At 38.3% G+C, this 16,893-nt stretch overlaps 1 protein-coding gene across 2 annotated transcripts in view; it reads right to left on the bottom strand.

Annotated features, from left to right (window-relative positions):
* Window positions 1-7,165, bottom strand: part of LOC134824143 (potassium voltage-gated channel subfamily A member 10-like) — a 59,955-nt gene extending 52,790 nt beyond the window's left edge. Inside the window, exons 1-2 of one of the 2 annotated variants that reach the window (XM_063835877.1) lie at window positions 6,957-7,165; window positions 3,001-3,084 (exon numbers count right to left, since the gene is read on the bottom strand). In XM_063835877.1, the coding sequence (XP_063691947.1) occupies window positions 3,001-3,084; window positions 6,957-7,071 (199 nt within the window). In that variant the 5' untranslated portion in view covers window positions 7,072-7,165. The remainder of the gene's footprint in view (window positions 1-3,000; window positions 3,085-6,956) is intronic. The other variant, XM_063835878.1, reaches the window with a different exon arrangement.
* Window positions 7,166-16,893: the final 9,728 nt, after the last annotated feature.

Below are 16,893 nucleotides of genomic sequence, written 5' to 3' on the forward strand. Positions count from 1 at the left end.
CTCTTGTATGTGAGACTAGCACGCCCGACTACAAGTTACCATAGTTACCATAGTTGCTCTTGTATGTGAGACTAGCACTGTACTCCCGATTACAAGTTACCATGTATTTACAGGTAGCCACTTCCAAAGTTCCAATAACGATCGGATCATTTACCACAAACCATGATGAGAATGGCTTAAAAAAGGTTGTTGGATGGGCCCCAGTGCTGCAGTGAAATGAAAATACCGCAGATATGAATGGGATCAGTACTATCATCCCTTTCTTGCTGCCATCTCAACAAATTATTACACAAATAACAAATTATGAATTATTCAACTTTAATAAGAACTGGGTTTGTTTCTATCTCAACTGATGAGAAAGGAGAGTAAGAACTTTATAAACTCACTAGTAGATAAATCATTTCTGGCTTTTATACTTTTCAGTAATTTCCGCTCGTTGGTTTTCCATAGTGCGGAAGAGTGGACGCGTATATCAGCGGCTACGTGGGGCTGCATTCCTGGTCTGGACTACACTTCTAGATGTTTACTAGAACCTGTCTAGAAACTAAATCTGTCAAACAAGAGCTGGTAAAAACAATTACGAAACTAAAACACACGTACTAATGAACGAAGAGTAGGTACTGGTCTGGCACTGCGTCAGAAGGAAGAGTAATGCGGCAGAAAGAAACGCTCCACGGAGTTGCCAGTTCAAGTTCTAGTTAATAGTAAGTTGAGACTTTAATGGGACATTGTTTGTTGTTTTAGTATGTCTTAAGCTAATTACAACACTACAAATCTATTACCTTCATTGAGAATTTGAGGACGTTACACAAGGAATTGATTTAATGCGAATTTTGTCTCATATACACTACACTTTTCATTCGTACTTTTAGTTTACATAACATCATGTGAAAAAGAGAAATATACCTCAAGATTAAGGAACAGTGACAACTGTAAGTGTAATGAACGAGCTAATATTTAAGCACTGTAATGTACGAACTATTAAACAATAAGTTCAGTGAGTAAAGTATTCTCATTCCGCGGTTTTGCAGAGGTATCAGACAATTTGTCATTACAGTCTTTCCTATCTTGACCACAAATTTAATCCCATTAATTTTTGATATGAAAACAAGATTCTACTCACTATTTACTTCAACACAGCTTGCCCTGCGATTATTCGCTTCAACGCAGCTTGCCCTGCGATTACCGTTCCAGAGATGATAACTCCCCATGATTTCTTCAATTGGACAAAAACAATAGCAGAAGTTAAAACAGCCAGGTACGAGAAATTAGCGGCACAGTAAAGAAATAAAGAAGTAGAAAACAAGATGAGAGAGTGCAGTTACCACTAGTTACCACCAGGAGAAGGGGAGTTGGTAGTGGTCTAATTCGATCAGGGATCGTCAGTTGGAACTGTGAAATTAAATTATACCTGTTGATGGCCAATTGGGGTCCTGGGACAAGCAGACAGCTGACACCTCACAGCAGCTTTACAATTCCCACGCCTCTCCATTTTGGTGGGATTGTAATTTAGTCTAATGTAATTACTGATGTTGGAGAGTTGCAGGAGGGGTGCCAGTGCAGTAAACACAGGTATAATATGTATACAGTACTTTTACAGTACGTTAAGTGGTGGGGATTACATAATGTCCTTCTCATATTCTGGACATATTTCAAAATGTACAAACTTCGGTGTTTTTTATTACTCTTCGTCCAAGTTAAGGACAAAATTATTGAAAAGAGCTGGTTATACAAATATCATACTTACAGACTGACAGGTAGACATGCGAGTAGACAGACTAAGAGCTTAAGAGACAGGCTACCAGACAGATAACAAGATGGGAACTAGAAAACGGCACCAAGAGAGGTGGCCTCAATTCTTTATATTTTATAAAAACTCTTGTAGGGGCGGGATTTTAATATTGGAAGCAATGTTAATACAATAAAGTAAGTTGTACTAAACTAATGAGTTTCAAGTACACCGGGGGAGAAGTTCGGTGTTCACCCCATTACTCATTAGCTAGCCCTGATCTAGCCCCTTCTGTGTAGACATGACACACCGGGACACGTCGGGACACATCGGGACACGTACTTTACAATATCTCGTGTAATCGTGTCTAGTAGCTTAGTAGACTCAGTGGAGAAGTACAGGTTGAGAACTGTACTCCTCAACACTCATCTTCTCCTCCGATCACAGCTTTTAGCAACTTGGGCAGCTATAACAGCTGCTTTGTCCCCATCCCACGTATTTACACAAACAATTATTCAACTTTTGATGATGATGCGCCGCAGTACTTTTGAATTCTCGCTCCACAATAACAAAAGAATCAGGGCTAATATAGTGGTAAATTGATTATTACAGGAAATGACAGTTGATCCTGCAACCAGTTGTTACCAATTAGGATGTAAGTGTGAGGGGCAGTAAGTATTCAATACTAACAATAGCAGTCCCGACTCCCGACACTTGTAACATTACATGACAAGTGTAAATATTATCAAGTTCACTGTATAAACACCCCATCCATTATATAGGACGCTAGAGCGGCCGCTCACCAAACATTTCAGCTTGATCTCAACTTCTAAATTTTGCTGCAAGGTAAATATACATTGCATAACAAAACTCAGCTTATACATCTAACGACACAGAGTTTACAGTCGGTTGAAATATTTATCTTGACAAACATAATTATGTTTGAAAATAGCTGACCATGCGTAATGAGTAACACATCAATCTTATTTGTTATTGGCGAATGATATGTAGACATTGTTAACATATCTATACTATTACTATAGGATTTCTTAGAACAGTTTAACAAATTTTGCAACGAAATCAACCAGAAAACCCACACAAACATAAACTTATTTAGCAATGGACAAATCATTCAGACATATAATATAATGATTTGTCGCACGTGCAGTTACGATATACGCGCACAAGCACGTGCAGTTACGATATACGCTCACAATCACGTTCACACTAACACGCCTATTTAGGGATGCACACACGACTCAGTATCTCACCAGTAGTCGGAGTTAAAGATTCATCCTCACTCTCCTCTGTAATGTAACCTGACCTTCTGCTGTGACGCGACAATACTCTGTCCGCTAGATAGGAGGTCTTTATTTTAATACTTTATTTTAATACTTTATTTTAATACTTTAATTTAATACTTTAATTTAATACTTTATATTTATATATGAGGTTACCACTCTTTATTTTAATACTTTATTTTAATACTTTAATTTAATACCTTAATTTAATATTTTACTTTAATACTTTATATCACTTATAATAAGACAACATAACACTTTATATTTAATTAATTAATCAACTTATCTTAACTAATAGAAATCGGGTACAAACGCGTCAGCCACGCGTCAGCCACGCGTCAGCCACGCGTCAGCCACATATGCGCCAAATTAAAAATGTTTGGGACTTATCAATAATTTCAAAGAATCTTTACCAGTGGTTATGATATACAAATTCTTTGAAAATTACTGATATGTGGTTAATGGTTATTAACCACCGAAAGAACAAGACCGCTAATAATTGTTTTCCTTTCGAATTTTTTAATTAAAAAACTTGGTTAAAAAAAGAAGCGTTTCACAATGTTTTAATATAGCAACGATAAGAAAGGCGAACATCACTGAACGATACACATACAACTACAAGAACGTTTTACAACAAAATCATTAACTATATTGCAAACGTAGAATAAAAGATGTACACATAAGCTTAAACGAATAATGTTTAAGTGATTACTTTCGTACTAAGTAACAAAATATAAAAATAGCCTCTTTAAAGTCCTCCTCTTTAAAGTCCTCTACAAAGTACAGCAAAATTAGAGGTTGTAACACGTGGACAGGTGTAACACGTGGGCAGGTGAACAAAGTCACGCAGTTAATTTACTGAATTTACTGATTTTACTGAGCAGTGCAGGCAGACACAGAGCAGTATCTAACTAGACCATAACATTTTATGATATCAGACCACAAGAATAAAAACGAATTTAAAACATCTTCTTTAAACAAATTATATACAGGAAAACCCAGATTTACCGCAGAGTTTGGGGGGAAAGGTAACATCCCCGGTAAATTGGGTTTCGGGGTAAACCGGGGTTTATTTGTTTACAAAATGCATGTTAAGCCCTATTTGGGGAAAGAAAATGGTTGCAGTAAATCGGGGCGCTGTAAATCGGGGTTTAACTGTATCAAGAAAAAAAAAACTAGAGTTTTTGAACTTTGGAGGCCTCTCCTGCCCAATTTGTACGAATTCTTTCTCAACTCATCGACACTTCCTCAATTGGTAGCAATATTTTACACCTTTAAAAGGGCACATTTTTTATTTTAAATTACGCAGCGAGAAGCCACGATAATTCTTGTTTTAAACAAGCTTTCTGAGAACCCGCATAAGTCAGAACGTCAGTAATTTTAATATTTAATATTTATTCAAAGATCTTCGCGGTAATTTGTTTTTTATACAGATATTATGTTTAGATATTCAGAATTGTAAATGTAAAATTAATTAATTAATTAAGTAAATTATCAATTGATATTAATTTGCAACCTAAAGTTTTGATTTAAAACATTTAGCATATATTCGTTTTAATCGAATCCATAATTTCGTTCCTGACCCATCATGATTGCTTTATTTGCAGTAAAACTAATTTTCTAACCAAAAATGACAGATTCGAACAGTAAATTACAACGTGTACCGCGTCTTCTGTGGAATAATTACTTTATCGGATATTATTTAGTCGGAAAAAATATTGGAAAGATAAAATGTTTAGTTGGGCGAAAATTGTTAAAGATCGGCCGTTGTTTTTTCTTCAATATTGTTGATACAAGAGCAAACATGAAAAAATTACGATCGATCTCGCTTTAAAGCCGATCTCGCTTTAAAGCCGAACACGCTTTATAGCCGATGATGCTTTACATTAGCCGATCATGCTTTGAAGCCGATCATGCTTTGAAGCCGATCATGCTTTGAAGCCGATCACGCTTTAAAGCCGATCACGCTTTATAGCCGATCATGCTTTAAAGCCGATCATGCTTTAAAGCCGATCACGCTTCGAAGCCGAACACACTTTATAGCCGATCACGCTTTATAGCGGATCACGCTTTATAACGGATCATGCTTTAAAGCCGATCTCTCTTTAAAGCCGATCACACTTTATAGCCGATCACACTTTATAGCCGATCACGCTATAAAGCCGATCACGCTTTAAAGCCGATCACGCTTTAAAGGTAGTTAATATCTCATTCCCAATTTTCACTATGTTGATAGCTCACAGTACGGCCCGAGATTCTGTTACTGACTGCCCAAGCTACTAATCAAGTACTCCTAAAACATGGTATTGATATATATAATACAGCTGACACTACTACTACTCTACTAATAATACTACTAGTACTACTGATCAACAATCTGACTACTAGCGGTCAGTAACAGCAAAACACTTGCTCCTTCACAAACACAACCACTGCTGGAAATAAGGGCTCCAGGGAGAGAGGAAGCACCGTTTTTGCTTTTCGATAATTACGTTACTCTCCTAATTATTATATTACTTCTACAAATTAATAATTAATTAATGACTAATTCTTATGTGGTTCAGAACTCACGTTAATTAAAATAGGCCAGTAATTTACAGGTTTCTTCTTCTAACTCAGTAACTCGGTGGTGCAGAGGAAATATACTGTATTCTAACACAAAGGAAATACTGAATTACAAATATAATGTAATATGCTTAAAGTTAGATCAGTGAAATATCCTGCTGTAAATTAGTAATTACCTCATCCATTTGAGTATTATGTGCTCATAATTTGTTTGTAAATAAGCTGGAAGCTGATTGGAGGAAGTGGTATCACCTTCTAATATGCTCGCTAAAAATGCATTGGTATAAGAGGGATAATATTCAATTAATGACTAATTAATTAGTCGAGTGGGGCCAGCATGGCGTAACAAAGGGCAACTGTCGAGTGGGACGCATTATTACCCCTCTAAATATCTGAGTGTAGTGACCCCCTCTAAATATCTGAGTGTAGTGACCCCCTCTAAATATCTGAGTGTAGTGACCCCCCCCTCTAAATATCTGAGTGTAGTGACCCCCCCCCCCTCTGAACTAATCTTTTAGAGGCAGCAGGGAAGAGCATGCATGTTCACAGTCCCCCCCCCACTGTTCACAGTATATTGGCTCCAAGACAAAACAAGTGAGTACTAATACTCGGAACTAAGTCCCTTTAATAACAACTAATTACAGCTTTAAAACCGAACAAGGATACTGCGTTTTTAGAAGCGAAACTTCGAGAAGTAATAAAGTAAGCTCAAAAAGCGTTTATCCTTTACCATTTATCATTTAACAATTATATTTTAGCATTTATCATATTACCATTTAATTATACACATTTCTACCGTCCTATCTATCCCCAATGAGGATTAATGGATTATGACGCATACAAAACCAGGCAAAAACCGACTTTTCTTATTATCATGACTCATAATTGACGGCAGCAATATGACCTTAAGAAGAATGTCCTCTTTTTGGGGGAATGTTAGAAATCCTACATCAAAAGAGCCTACTTCATTATTTACAATTAACATTATCGTAATTTTATAACACTAATTGTTTTGACGGGATCCCATTCGTTTTCTTAAACAGAAAGTTAAAATTCAACTCAGTTAGGTACCGTGTTAAAATGTCACTTTGTGACCGGTAGACATTTAATAGCTTACTTTGAAAAAATACAATAATATAGTTGTAGTGCACTTAATACGGAACGTTCACTAAAAATTGTCTGTACATGCGCTCACAACAAAATGACTGGAACGTGCGTTCAATACGTCAAAATTCACCGTTAACTACAACTAAGCGGTAGACATTTAATAGCTTACTTTGAAAAAATACATCCCATATCAGACACAGTAGTAACAGCAGTTCAGAAAGTTAAAGATATTAAATAACACAAAGTGTACTAACTGGATACAGAAGAATGTCTTCTTTGCCAGTTATTGTTGTCCAATTCAGCGAGTGAAGGTCGGGATATTGTTGAGACACGCCGGTTCCGAGCAGCTGAGTATACCGCTGCATTCATTTCACCTTGTTACTATGGTAACCTGCGCTCACGTGCGCTACAGCAATATCTCACGCATTCTTGGGTTTAAGACATCGTCAAACTGCGCCTAAAACATTTTCCGTGTTAACCGATAATGCGTCGAAATTTGAAACGGAATGCATTAATTTAAATCTGTGATGTAATTGTATGTGAACAAAACGGGTTGTACAAATCAACACGCAATATCTTGAAATCAAAAATAGAAAACAAGGATACAAATGGACGCAAATGTAATCCAATTTAATCTATGAAAAACGCGCCAATTAATGAGCTACTATTTAACGACCTGAAATGGAAAATATTTACAATTTAGATGTGATTAGTATTTAAGTATTTAGTGATTGGATTACACTAAGAAGCAACTGTTGGAGACGAGTTATAACATTAGAATATTGTGCTGCTAAGCAATCTTTAGTCTGACTACTGTATTAAGTATAACACAGCCCCGTTACTGGCTCATCAGATAAAATATCATGCTAGTGATAACTGCGTATTATTTGAGCAAAAAGCAATATCAGGTTGTATACTAAAGAAATATGGCCGCCCCACCGCATACTGAGCGAGATTAATTAATCAGCCTTGATAAAGCTCATTTGTTAATATGCATCAATAATCTAATAACTTAATAAGACTGATCATTGCGGTGATGGGAAGTCTTTGTCTCAGAGGAAGAGGTGAAGGGAGCGGAGGAGGGGGGGGAGGAGGAGGAGGATGAGGAGGAGAAAGAGGGAAGGAGGATGAGGAGGAGGGGGGAGGGGGAGGAGGAGGAGAAAGAGGGGAGGAGGATGAGGAGGAGGGGGGAGGGGGAGGAGGAGGTGGAGAAAGAGGGAGAGGAGGAGGGGAAAGAGGGGAGACAGAGGAGGAGGATGAGAAAGAGGAGGAGAAAGAGGGGAGGGGGAGGATGAGAAAGAGGAGGAGAAAGAGGGGGATGAGGAGGAGAAAGAGGAGGAGAAAGAGGGGAATGAGGAGAAAGAGGAGGAGGGGGAGGAGGAGGAGGAGGGAAGGAGAAGAATGAGGAGAATGAGGAGGATAAAGAGGGGGAAAGATTGATGAGGAGAAAAGGAGGAGGAGAAAGATGGGAAGGAGGAGGAGAGGGGAGGAGGATAAATGGGGGAGGAGGAGGAGAAAGAGGGAGAGGAGGAGGAGTAGAAAAAGGGGAGACAGAGGAGGAGGATGAGAAAGAGAAGGAGAAAGAGAGGAGGGGGAGGATGAGAAAGAGGAGGAGAAAGAGGAGGAGGAGAAGGGGGAGAAGGAGGGGAAAAGAATGATGAGGAGAAAAGAGAGGAGGAGGAGAAAGAGGAGGAGGAGGAGGAGAAAGAGGGGAGGATGAGGGGGAGGAGGAGGTGGAGAAAAAGGGGGAAAAGAAGGAGGAGGAGAATGAGGAGGATAAAGAGGGGAGGAGGAGGAGAAGAGGGGGAGAAGGAGGAGGAGAATGAGGAGGAGGAGGAGGAAGAAATGGAGGAGGAGAAAGAGGGGAAGGAGGAGAAAGAGGGGGAAAAGAATGATGAGAAGAAAGGGGAGGAGGAGGAGAAGGAGGAGAAGGAGGAGGAAAAGAATGATGAGGAGAAAAGGGAGGAGGAGGAGAAAGAGGGGGAGGAGGAGGGGGAGGAGGAGGAAGAGGAGAAAGAGGGGGAGGATGAGGGGGAGGAGAAGGAGGAGGAGAAAAAGGGGGAAATGAAGGAGGAGGAGAATGAGGAGGATAAAGAGGGGGAGGAGGAGGAGGAGAAGAGGGGGAGAAGGAGGAGGAGAATGAGGAGGAGGAGGAGGAAGAGAAGGAGGAGGAGAAAGAAGGGAAGGAGGAGAAAGAGGGGGAGGAGGAGAAAGAGGGGGAGGACTGAAGCGGGTTTGAGCTATGGTTGGGATCGGGATCAGGTTCACAGTTATTATATTGACACAGAGCTACGATAATGGTTTCTGAGACAGGTTGAGAGAAAAACAAAAGTAAAAGAAAGGGTGAAAAAAACACGTCGTACGCGATGAAGATGGTCTATTGGCCTGATCAAAAGAAAATTAGAGACGTTCGTACTGTGTGTACCAGTTACCACGACTAAGTGGGTGCGGTAATCGCGGGGCATGATGTAAACTAAACACTAGTTCTCACTGGTATCAGCTTATAAACATTATACAAATATAACGATATTTCTGGACACATGTGAACAATGTTCACAGGAGGAGTGAGCTGCCAGTGACAAGCTCAGTGTTGATCACTATTGCTTGGTGTTGATCACAATCTTCGCAATCTCACTATCTGTAGTCTAGACATGTGTTCTTAAACACACTCGGAAACGTTGCGGAAATGTTTATTGGACGGGCACTCATGGGCAGGTTTATGATGTGATTAGACAATCATCGTTTTTCCTCCACCTTCAATATCAGAACAATGCTAAGACTAAGAGCAATATTAAGAGCAATACTAAGAGAAATAGTAAGAGCAATATTAAGAGCAATATTAAGAGCAATACCAAGAGAAATACTAAGAGCAATACTAAGAGCAATAGTAAGAGCAATATTAATAGCGATATTAAGAGCAATATTAAGAGCAATATTAAGAGCAATACCAAGAGAAATGTTAAGAGCAATACTAAGAGCAATATTAAGAGCATTATTAATAGCAATATTAAGAGCAATACCATGATACCGTGATCTTGACTAACACAACAATGGCTGCCTCCCCACCGTTACTATGGTTACTGTGGTTACTATGGTAACCTACCTGCCCACTCTGTAGAATATTAATCATTCTTTTCACCAGTCTAACTTCTAAGTGAGTCATCTCAGCCAGAAGCTACAAATTCTCTACACAATTGTTTTCTTTAACGCAAGAAGAATCTCACTACAAGCTCGGATTATGGATATCTACACAATTGTTTTCTTTAACGCAAGAAGAATCTCACTACAAGCTCGGATTATGGATATCTACACAATTGTTTTCTTTAACGCAAGAAGAATCTCACTACAAGCTCGGATTATGGATATCTACACAATTGTTTTCTTTAACGCAAGAAGAATCTCACTACAAGCTCGGATTATGGATATCTACACAATTGTTTTCTTTAACGCAAGAAGAATCTCACTACAAGCTCGGATTATGGATATCTACACAATTGTTTTCTTTAACGCAAGAAGAATCTCACTACAAGCTCGGATTATGGATATCTACACAATTGTTTTCTTTAACGCAAGAAGAATCTCACTACAAGCTCGGATTATGGATATCTACACAATTGTTTTCTTTAACGCAAGAAGAATCTCACTACAAGCTCGGATTATGGATATCTACACAATTGTTTTCTTTAACGCAAGAAGAATCTCACTACAAGCTCGGATTATGGATATCTACACAATTGTTTTCTTTAACGCAAGAAGAATCTCACTACAAGCTCGGATTATGGATATCTACACAATTGTTTTCTTTAACGCAAGAAGAATCTCACTACAAGCTCGGATTATGGATATCTACACAATTGTTTTCTTTAACGCAAGAAGAATCTCACTACAAGCTCGGATTATGGATATCTACACAATTGTTTTCTTTAACGCAAGAAGAATCTCACTACAAGCTCGGATTATGGATATCTACACAATTGTTTTCTTTAACGCAAGAAGAATCTCACTACAAGCTCGGATTATGGATATCTACACAATTGTTTTCTTTAACGCAAGAAGAATCTCACTACAAGCTCGGATTATGGATATCTACACAATTGTTTTCTTTAACGCAAGAAGAATCTCACTACAAGCTCGGATTATGGATATCTACACAATTGTTTTCTTTAACGCAAGAAGAATCTCACTACAAGCTCGGATTATGGATATCTACACAATTGTTTTCTTTAACGCAAGAAGAATCTCACTACAAGCTCGGATTATGGATAACCATGCGTCACCACTGCAAATGACCTCTTCAGGAAGAATAAATGAAGAGAAAACGGAAAATATAAGAATAATATCACATATACAATTATAATGTGGAAGTCATGATTTTCTTTCTGAGCCGACGACGAGAAAGAAGAAAACAATCAGTGAACCGAACGTGGGATACTAAGATGGAATAATTGGGATTCCAGGGTTGATTAGACGAGGTCTCATGATTAATTATTATAAAGTTAAATTACTGTGTTACACGGTGCAGTGCATTCGGCGGTCACACAAGCATAAAGCAGACAACGGTGGAGGGAGTAACGGTGGCGGGAGTAACGGTGGCACAATACCGGCAATATCACCATTGTTGCATTATAACGGTTATTGCAAATTAAGGATCGTGTGTGAACAATGCTAGTAATATAAAGTATGTGGAAGTATGGTATTACGGGTGGGAGTGGCTCAGTCTGCATAATTATATACAGCATATATAATATATATTATATACAGCATATATTATATACAGGAAACAGCAAAGAGGGTTAATTAGACCTGCTGGAATACAGATTACACTGTGTTATTATCTTTACAGTCCGGAGTACAACATAAAGTACACAGGACCTATTATACTGGCTAACTGCGGGCACTAAAATAGCACCCCTTAATTTGAAGAGACTAGAAACCCGCAGTATAATTAATACATTTACAGACTAGAAACTGGTGTTACTAACAAACTGGAAACATTAAAGAGGGGGCAGCTCAACTAATCCAGAATCCTCTTCTCCACGGTAAAGTTCTAGAACTTTATTCGAAAATATGTACCGGTACGTAAGGGCTGGGGAGGTCGGTAGAACTCCCAGAACACGCCTGATAAACAGACAATTCAGAGGCTCATTTGCCAACACTTCCCTCCTATTTACCCGACTGACTAACCTACCCACGTACTAACTAACGCGCCCACGTGCTATCACAGTCCTTTGTGAGAGTATAAATATACTTTTATAAAGTACCCGCCCTTATGAAAATATTTTAATTAGGGAGTTGAAATTTTGTAGATGTAGTAGTTCCGATAGTGAGTAAACACTTAAAACTTATAAACCGGTTAGCGAGGAAAATATCCGTTTTCAGTTGACTAACGAGTTTGATCAGCTCATTTAGCTATTTAGGAAGAACGATTTCTTTTGACTCCAACGAGCACAGAGTCGTTAGTTTTCATCCACTAATCACCTGTAAGTCGTTACTGTTGTAAGAGGCATACTTAATGGCAGGAAATATTCAGGAACAGTTCACAGTGTGTGTAGTAGTAATACCTACCTCTACGTCATGTCACAGTGTGTGCTCTAATACCTACCACTACATAGCAGTCTAATCCTATTCCACAGCAGGTAGCCAATCGTCTGGTTAATAATACATTATGTTCGTGATTCATTGGTGTTCGGAACAATTTACGGAATATGTAGTAGTTGTACAGCAATACTAAGATAATGGGACAACTGCGGACCCTCTACCGGCCAAACCTTGTAAAAAAAGCCGCAGTCAAGGTTCGGTGAACACTGAACGGTAGTAAGAAGATGACGATCAGACCTCGTTAAATTTACGGAACCATTTAGAAAACCATGCTGCATTACAATAGTCTACTGGAGAGTAAGTCGGACGAACACTATGTGACGTAGTAGAAACAACAGAACAGGACACAACTGATGCCTGATGAGCTACCTCCGTGAACAACAGAACACGACTCCCGCAATGATACGAATGAAGTGAAGCATTTTTATCCCGCTTATATCAACAATTCAAATGAAAATAAAGATTGCCGTTGTCAAAGCGGCTGCATATGAATATGCTCCAAAAACTAGATATTAAATTAATGAATATGATAGTAAAGAAAAGGAAAATCAAAGTAATTTAAATTAAAAGCTATATAATATATATGACCCTGGTCATTAGGAAAGTTCGCACGAGATGGACCACGTTTTTCCCAATTTAGCTTTAGAAGATTGTCACAGGAAGAACTTTTAGGGGTGTTTCTAATGACCAGGGTCATAGCACAGGGTAATACTTATGGATGTATGTATCTCGTTAAACGATATCACTCATCATAAATTGTTCACTAATCACTATAATATCTAGTGCCCTTACAACAAATTGTACCACTTCTGATATATCAGAAGTATATACTATATATACCTTATCGGACATAATTTGACCGGACATTGTGTGAACGGGCGTAATTTTAAATGGGCATTAAAATGAACGCTCGAAGGCATTCAAAATGAACGCTAGGGCTTCCAGCGTCCAATTAATATCCGTTCAAATAGATTGGTGCGTTTTATGGCGTGGAAACAGTCTCAGTTCTTTGGCTTTCAATGGACAGCTACAGTATATGCATTATCAAATGAAATTTTAACTAGTCTAATTTTTTCGTCTGATTTCCTTCCAACCCGGACAGCTTCAACTGAAACATCTCGCCAACTTCATCTCACAGATTCTCCTCACCAGTCTCCTTCAAACCAAATATTAGTTCAACAGTACAAAATAGAACTGACTCCTGCAAAGCTACCTTAATGAAGAACAGTACAAAACAGAACTGACTCCTGCAAAGCTACCTTAATGAAGAACAGCACAAAAAAGAACTGACTCCTGCAAAGCTACCTTAATGAAGAACAGCACAAAAGTCAAAACAGAACTGACTCCTGCAAAGCTACCTTAATGAAAAACAGTACAAAACAGAACTGACTCCTGCAAAGCTACCTTAATGAAGAACAGTACAAGAGTACAAGACAGAACTCACTAAATTCTAACGATGGTCTCGGTACTTAACTTTAAGAGCATCCGAAATATGAAACCTTGAAGCTAAGTAATATTTAGTAGTCTATAGACGCCTCATTGTTAACTAATTGTAATACTATGTCAAAGAAGGACTTAATAATGACCGACCTTTGAATACTAACTAAAAGGTGAGGAGAAACTTAACTAAGAGGTGAGCTGGAGCCTCAGCCCATGCACCTAAATAGAGGAGACCGGACCGTGCAATGGATGGGAGTGAATAGAAAATATTCACTTTATACTATAATATAGATATGTACTATATATAATATATATGCACGGTATCTACTGAATATCATGGTATATATATACAGCAAGCTCTGGGAGCCAAGCAAGTCTAATTGCATTGCACAAATTAGAAAATACTCCGTCTCCCACAATGGCAAGACGTTGGTATTTTATTCAATGCTTCTACGCCATATTAAAATACCAGATTTTACAAGCAATCACGGAGGTTAACGAGGTTCTGATTTCCTTCAAACTTTCTGAAAAATGCTTATAAAAAAAATCGTTAAAATCCATTAAGAACTTCAAAAAGAATCAGGGGGTCCTTTCCGAAATAAAGTTTAAGTGGTATGGTGACTATGGTCGACTTAAGTAGAATTCGTAAAAGTGTTTCTAAAAGTGAAAAACACCGCACTTAAGTACGTACTTAGGTAAAATTCACGACTTAAGAAAAAAGACTTAAGTGCGAAATATGACTTAAGTTTTCGCACTAAAGTCTCATTTCGAAAATATTTGTTGCTTAACTTTTCACTTAAGTACCATTTTTGACTTAAGTACCGTTTCGGAAAGGACCCCCAGGACATAAGTGATGTTGGTCAATTAAAAGGACCATAAAAAGTCGCAATGTGAAATGGATACAGTAAAAAGTTGAACCCTCATTCAGGCTCTTTCTCTCTCTCTGTCCCCCCTCCCCTCACGGCTCACTTCTTCAAACATTATGGCTTATAGCAAATACTTTTCACTAACTCTGACTAAAGAACTAGAGCAATTAAATTGGACTCAGTTTAGTTTAAAATGTTTGAAATTTAGCCGAGTGGCACTCAACGAAAGCAAAAATGTCTTAAAGCTCAAATCCAGCATACAACGAAAGAAACGAAAGACCATCCATTTAATTCCCACGACATACAGTGAACCTGTGCTTAAGTGGATAACTCTTTTAAATGCTATTTCAATATCTGCCGTTTTTAAATTGCTTAATTCCATTTTTAACGATTTTTCAAGTGACATTCACATGTAAAACTAATATTCACATGTAAAAATAGAAGTAGTTCTTAGAAAGTCTAGTAGTCGGAAGCTGCTGCAGTAATGATAATCTCTCTAAGTCTAGTGAGGTAATGGTACGCTTAGCTGTGATTACCTCATTTTAGAGTCTCGACCTGTCTGCTTGATTGCGATTATCTTGCTACCACCAACACTAATCTATATATATATAAACTAATGTTATAATAATGCCCCATTATTGCAATTACTACAATTTTAAGAAGCTCGTGTGCAAGGCTCTACAAGCAAGTTTATATACTATAACTTAGAACACAGAGCAGGTACACAGAGCATACCAATTGAACAGGTACACAGAGCATACCACTTGAAGAGGTACACAGAGCATACCACTTGAACAGGTACACAGAGCATACCACTTGAACAGGTACACAGAGCATACCACTTGAACAGGTACACAGAGCATACCACTTGAACAGGTACACAGAGCATACCACTTAAACAGGTACACAGAGCATACCACTTGAACAGGTACACAGAGCACATCACTTGAACAGGTACACAGAGCATACCACTTGAACAGGTACACAGAGCATACCACTTGAACAGGTACACGGAGCATACCGTTCGATCACATACATACAATATTATATAAAGCATACAGCTTGATCTTATTAACTTAAAAAAGTAGTATTGGGCGTTGCTAGGTGACATAGGTAGGTGCTGCCATGCTGTTTTATAATTCCTAACACTACCCAAGTGTTCTTAACGCGAGAAATTGGATATTTGAACATAACCTATTTCATAAATGTGCATCTTACTAAATCTCCTTATATGGGTATCACGTGATATCACTAACTCTCCTTATATGTCCTTACCAATTTTTTCAGCATGAATACGAAGTTGTTACTTTGAAACGTCGTTCATCCTAACAGTGCAGTATCATTTTTCGTAAAAAATCAGAATAATCAGAAATTATTTGGAACTCCCAAAACTGTCTATCTCCTTATATGGGTATCACGTGGGACGAGCAGTCCAAGCTTACCTCACAGTGAGGTCATCAGGCTGCAATGGATAACAACACGTTCTCTCTCAATCTGACTGTGACAATAAAGCAATTGTAGTAAATATGCATGGTAAAAGGGGAGGTAGTTTTAAAGAGTGCAGTGTAGAGGCGTGCACTGTTTAAGACATTCTCGGAGACTCAGACCGAACCTAGCCACAAAGTCAAGCCGAATTATCGAACTGAACAAAAAGTATTGTCAGGGAAGAGACATATGGTTACATTGTGGCAACATATTCCCTTGCCAGATAATTCCAGTCGACAAGCCTCGCAGACTTATTTAATATTTCCTCCAAATTTCTGCGGACAGTCTTCCCTTCAAAAATGTGCAGGGAACATAGCTCTTATTTTAGAAAACTTAGTGTATGTCTGAAAGGTCACACAACTATCAAGCTGTGAGTAGTTTGTCACATACGGCTGCTGTGATGCCGCCCTGAAGTCAGTCTCATCGAATGGTCTTCAGGTCTTCTGTTCACAATTTCTCTGATTAGGCTCGAGTAAGGACAATTTTACTGAATAATTCTGATACTTCAAACGCATATTGAAATAGTGAACTAAACGATCGATAACGATAATATTAACACATACATGTTAGATAATATGAACCTGTAGCGTTAAAAATAATGGAAAATGATGGAAAATGTTTAGCTCTGAATTTGAATTTGTTGCGTAGTACATAATTTCGGTACTATTGTAGTGTTGTAGGTTGCAACGTGACTTTATTATCCTGAGAAATCTTGTCCTTAGTCGAAGTTGGGTGGGAATCATCAAAAATTGTGAACAAAAGATAAATAATAAATAATTAATTTCGTTTGAAAGGAACAATG

Source organism: Bolinopsis microptera, chromosome 12 (assembly GCF_026151205.1).
Source record: "Bolinopsis microptera isolate Bmic1 chromosome 12, MBARI_Bmic_1.0, whole genome shotgun sequence".
Classification (NCBI taxonomy): domain Eukaryota; kingdom Metazoa; phylum Ctenophora; class Tentaculata; order Lobata; family Bolinopsidae; genus Bolinopsis; species Bolinopsis microptera.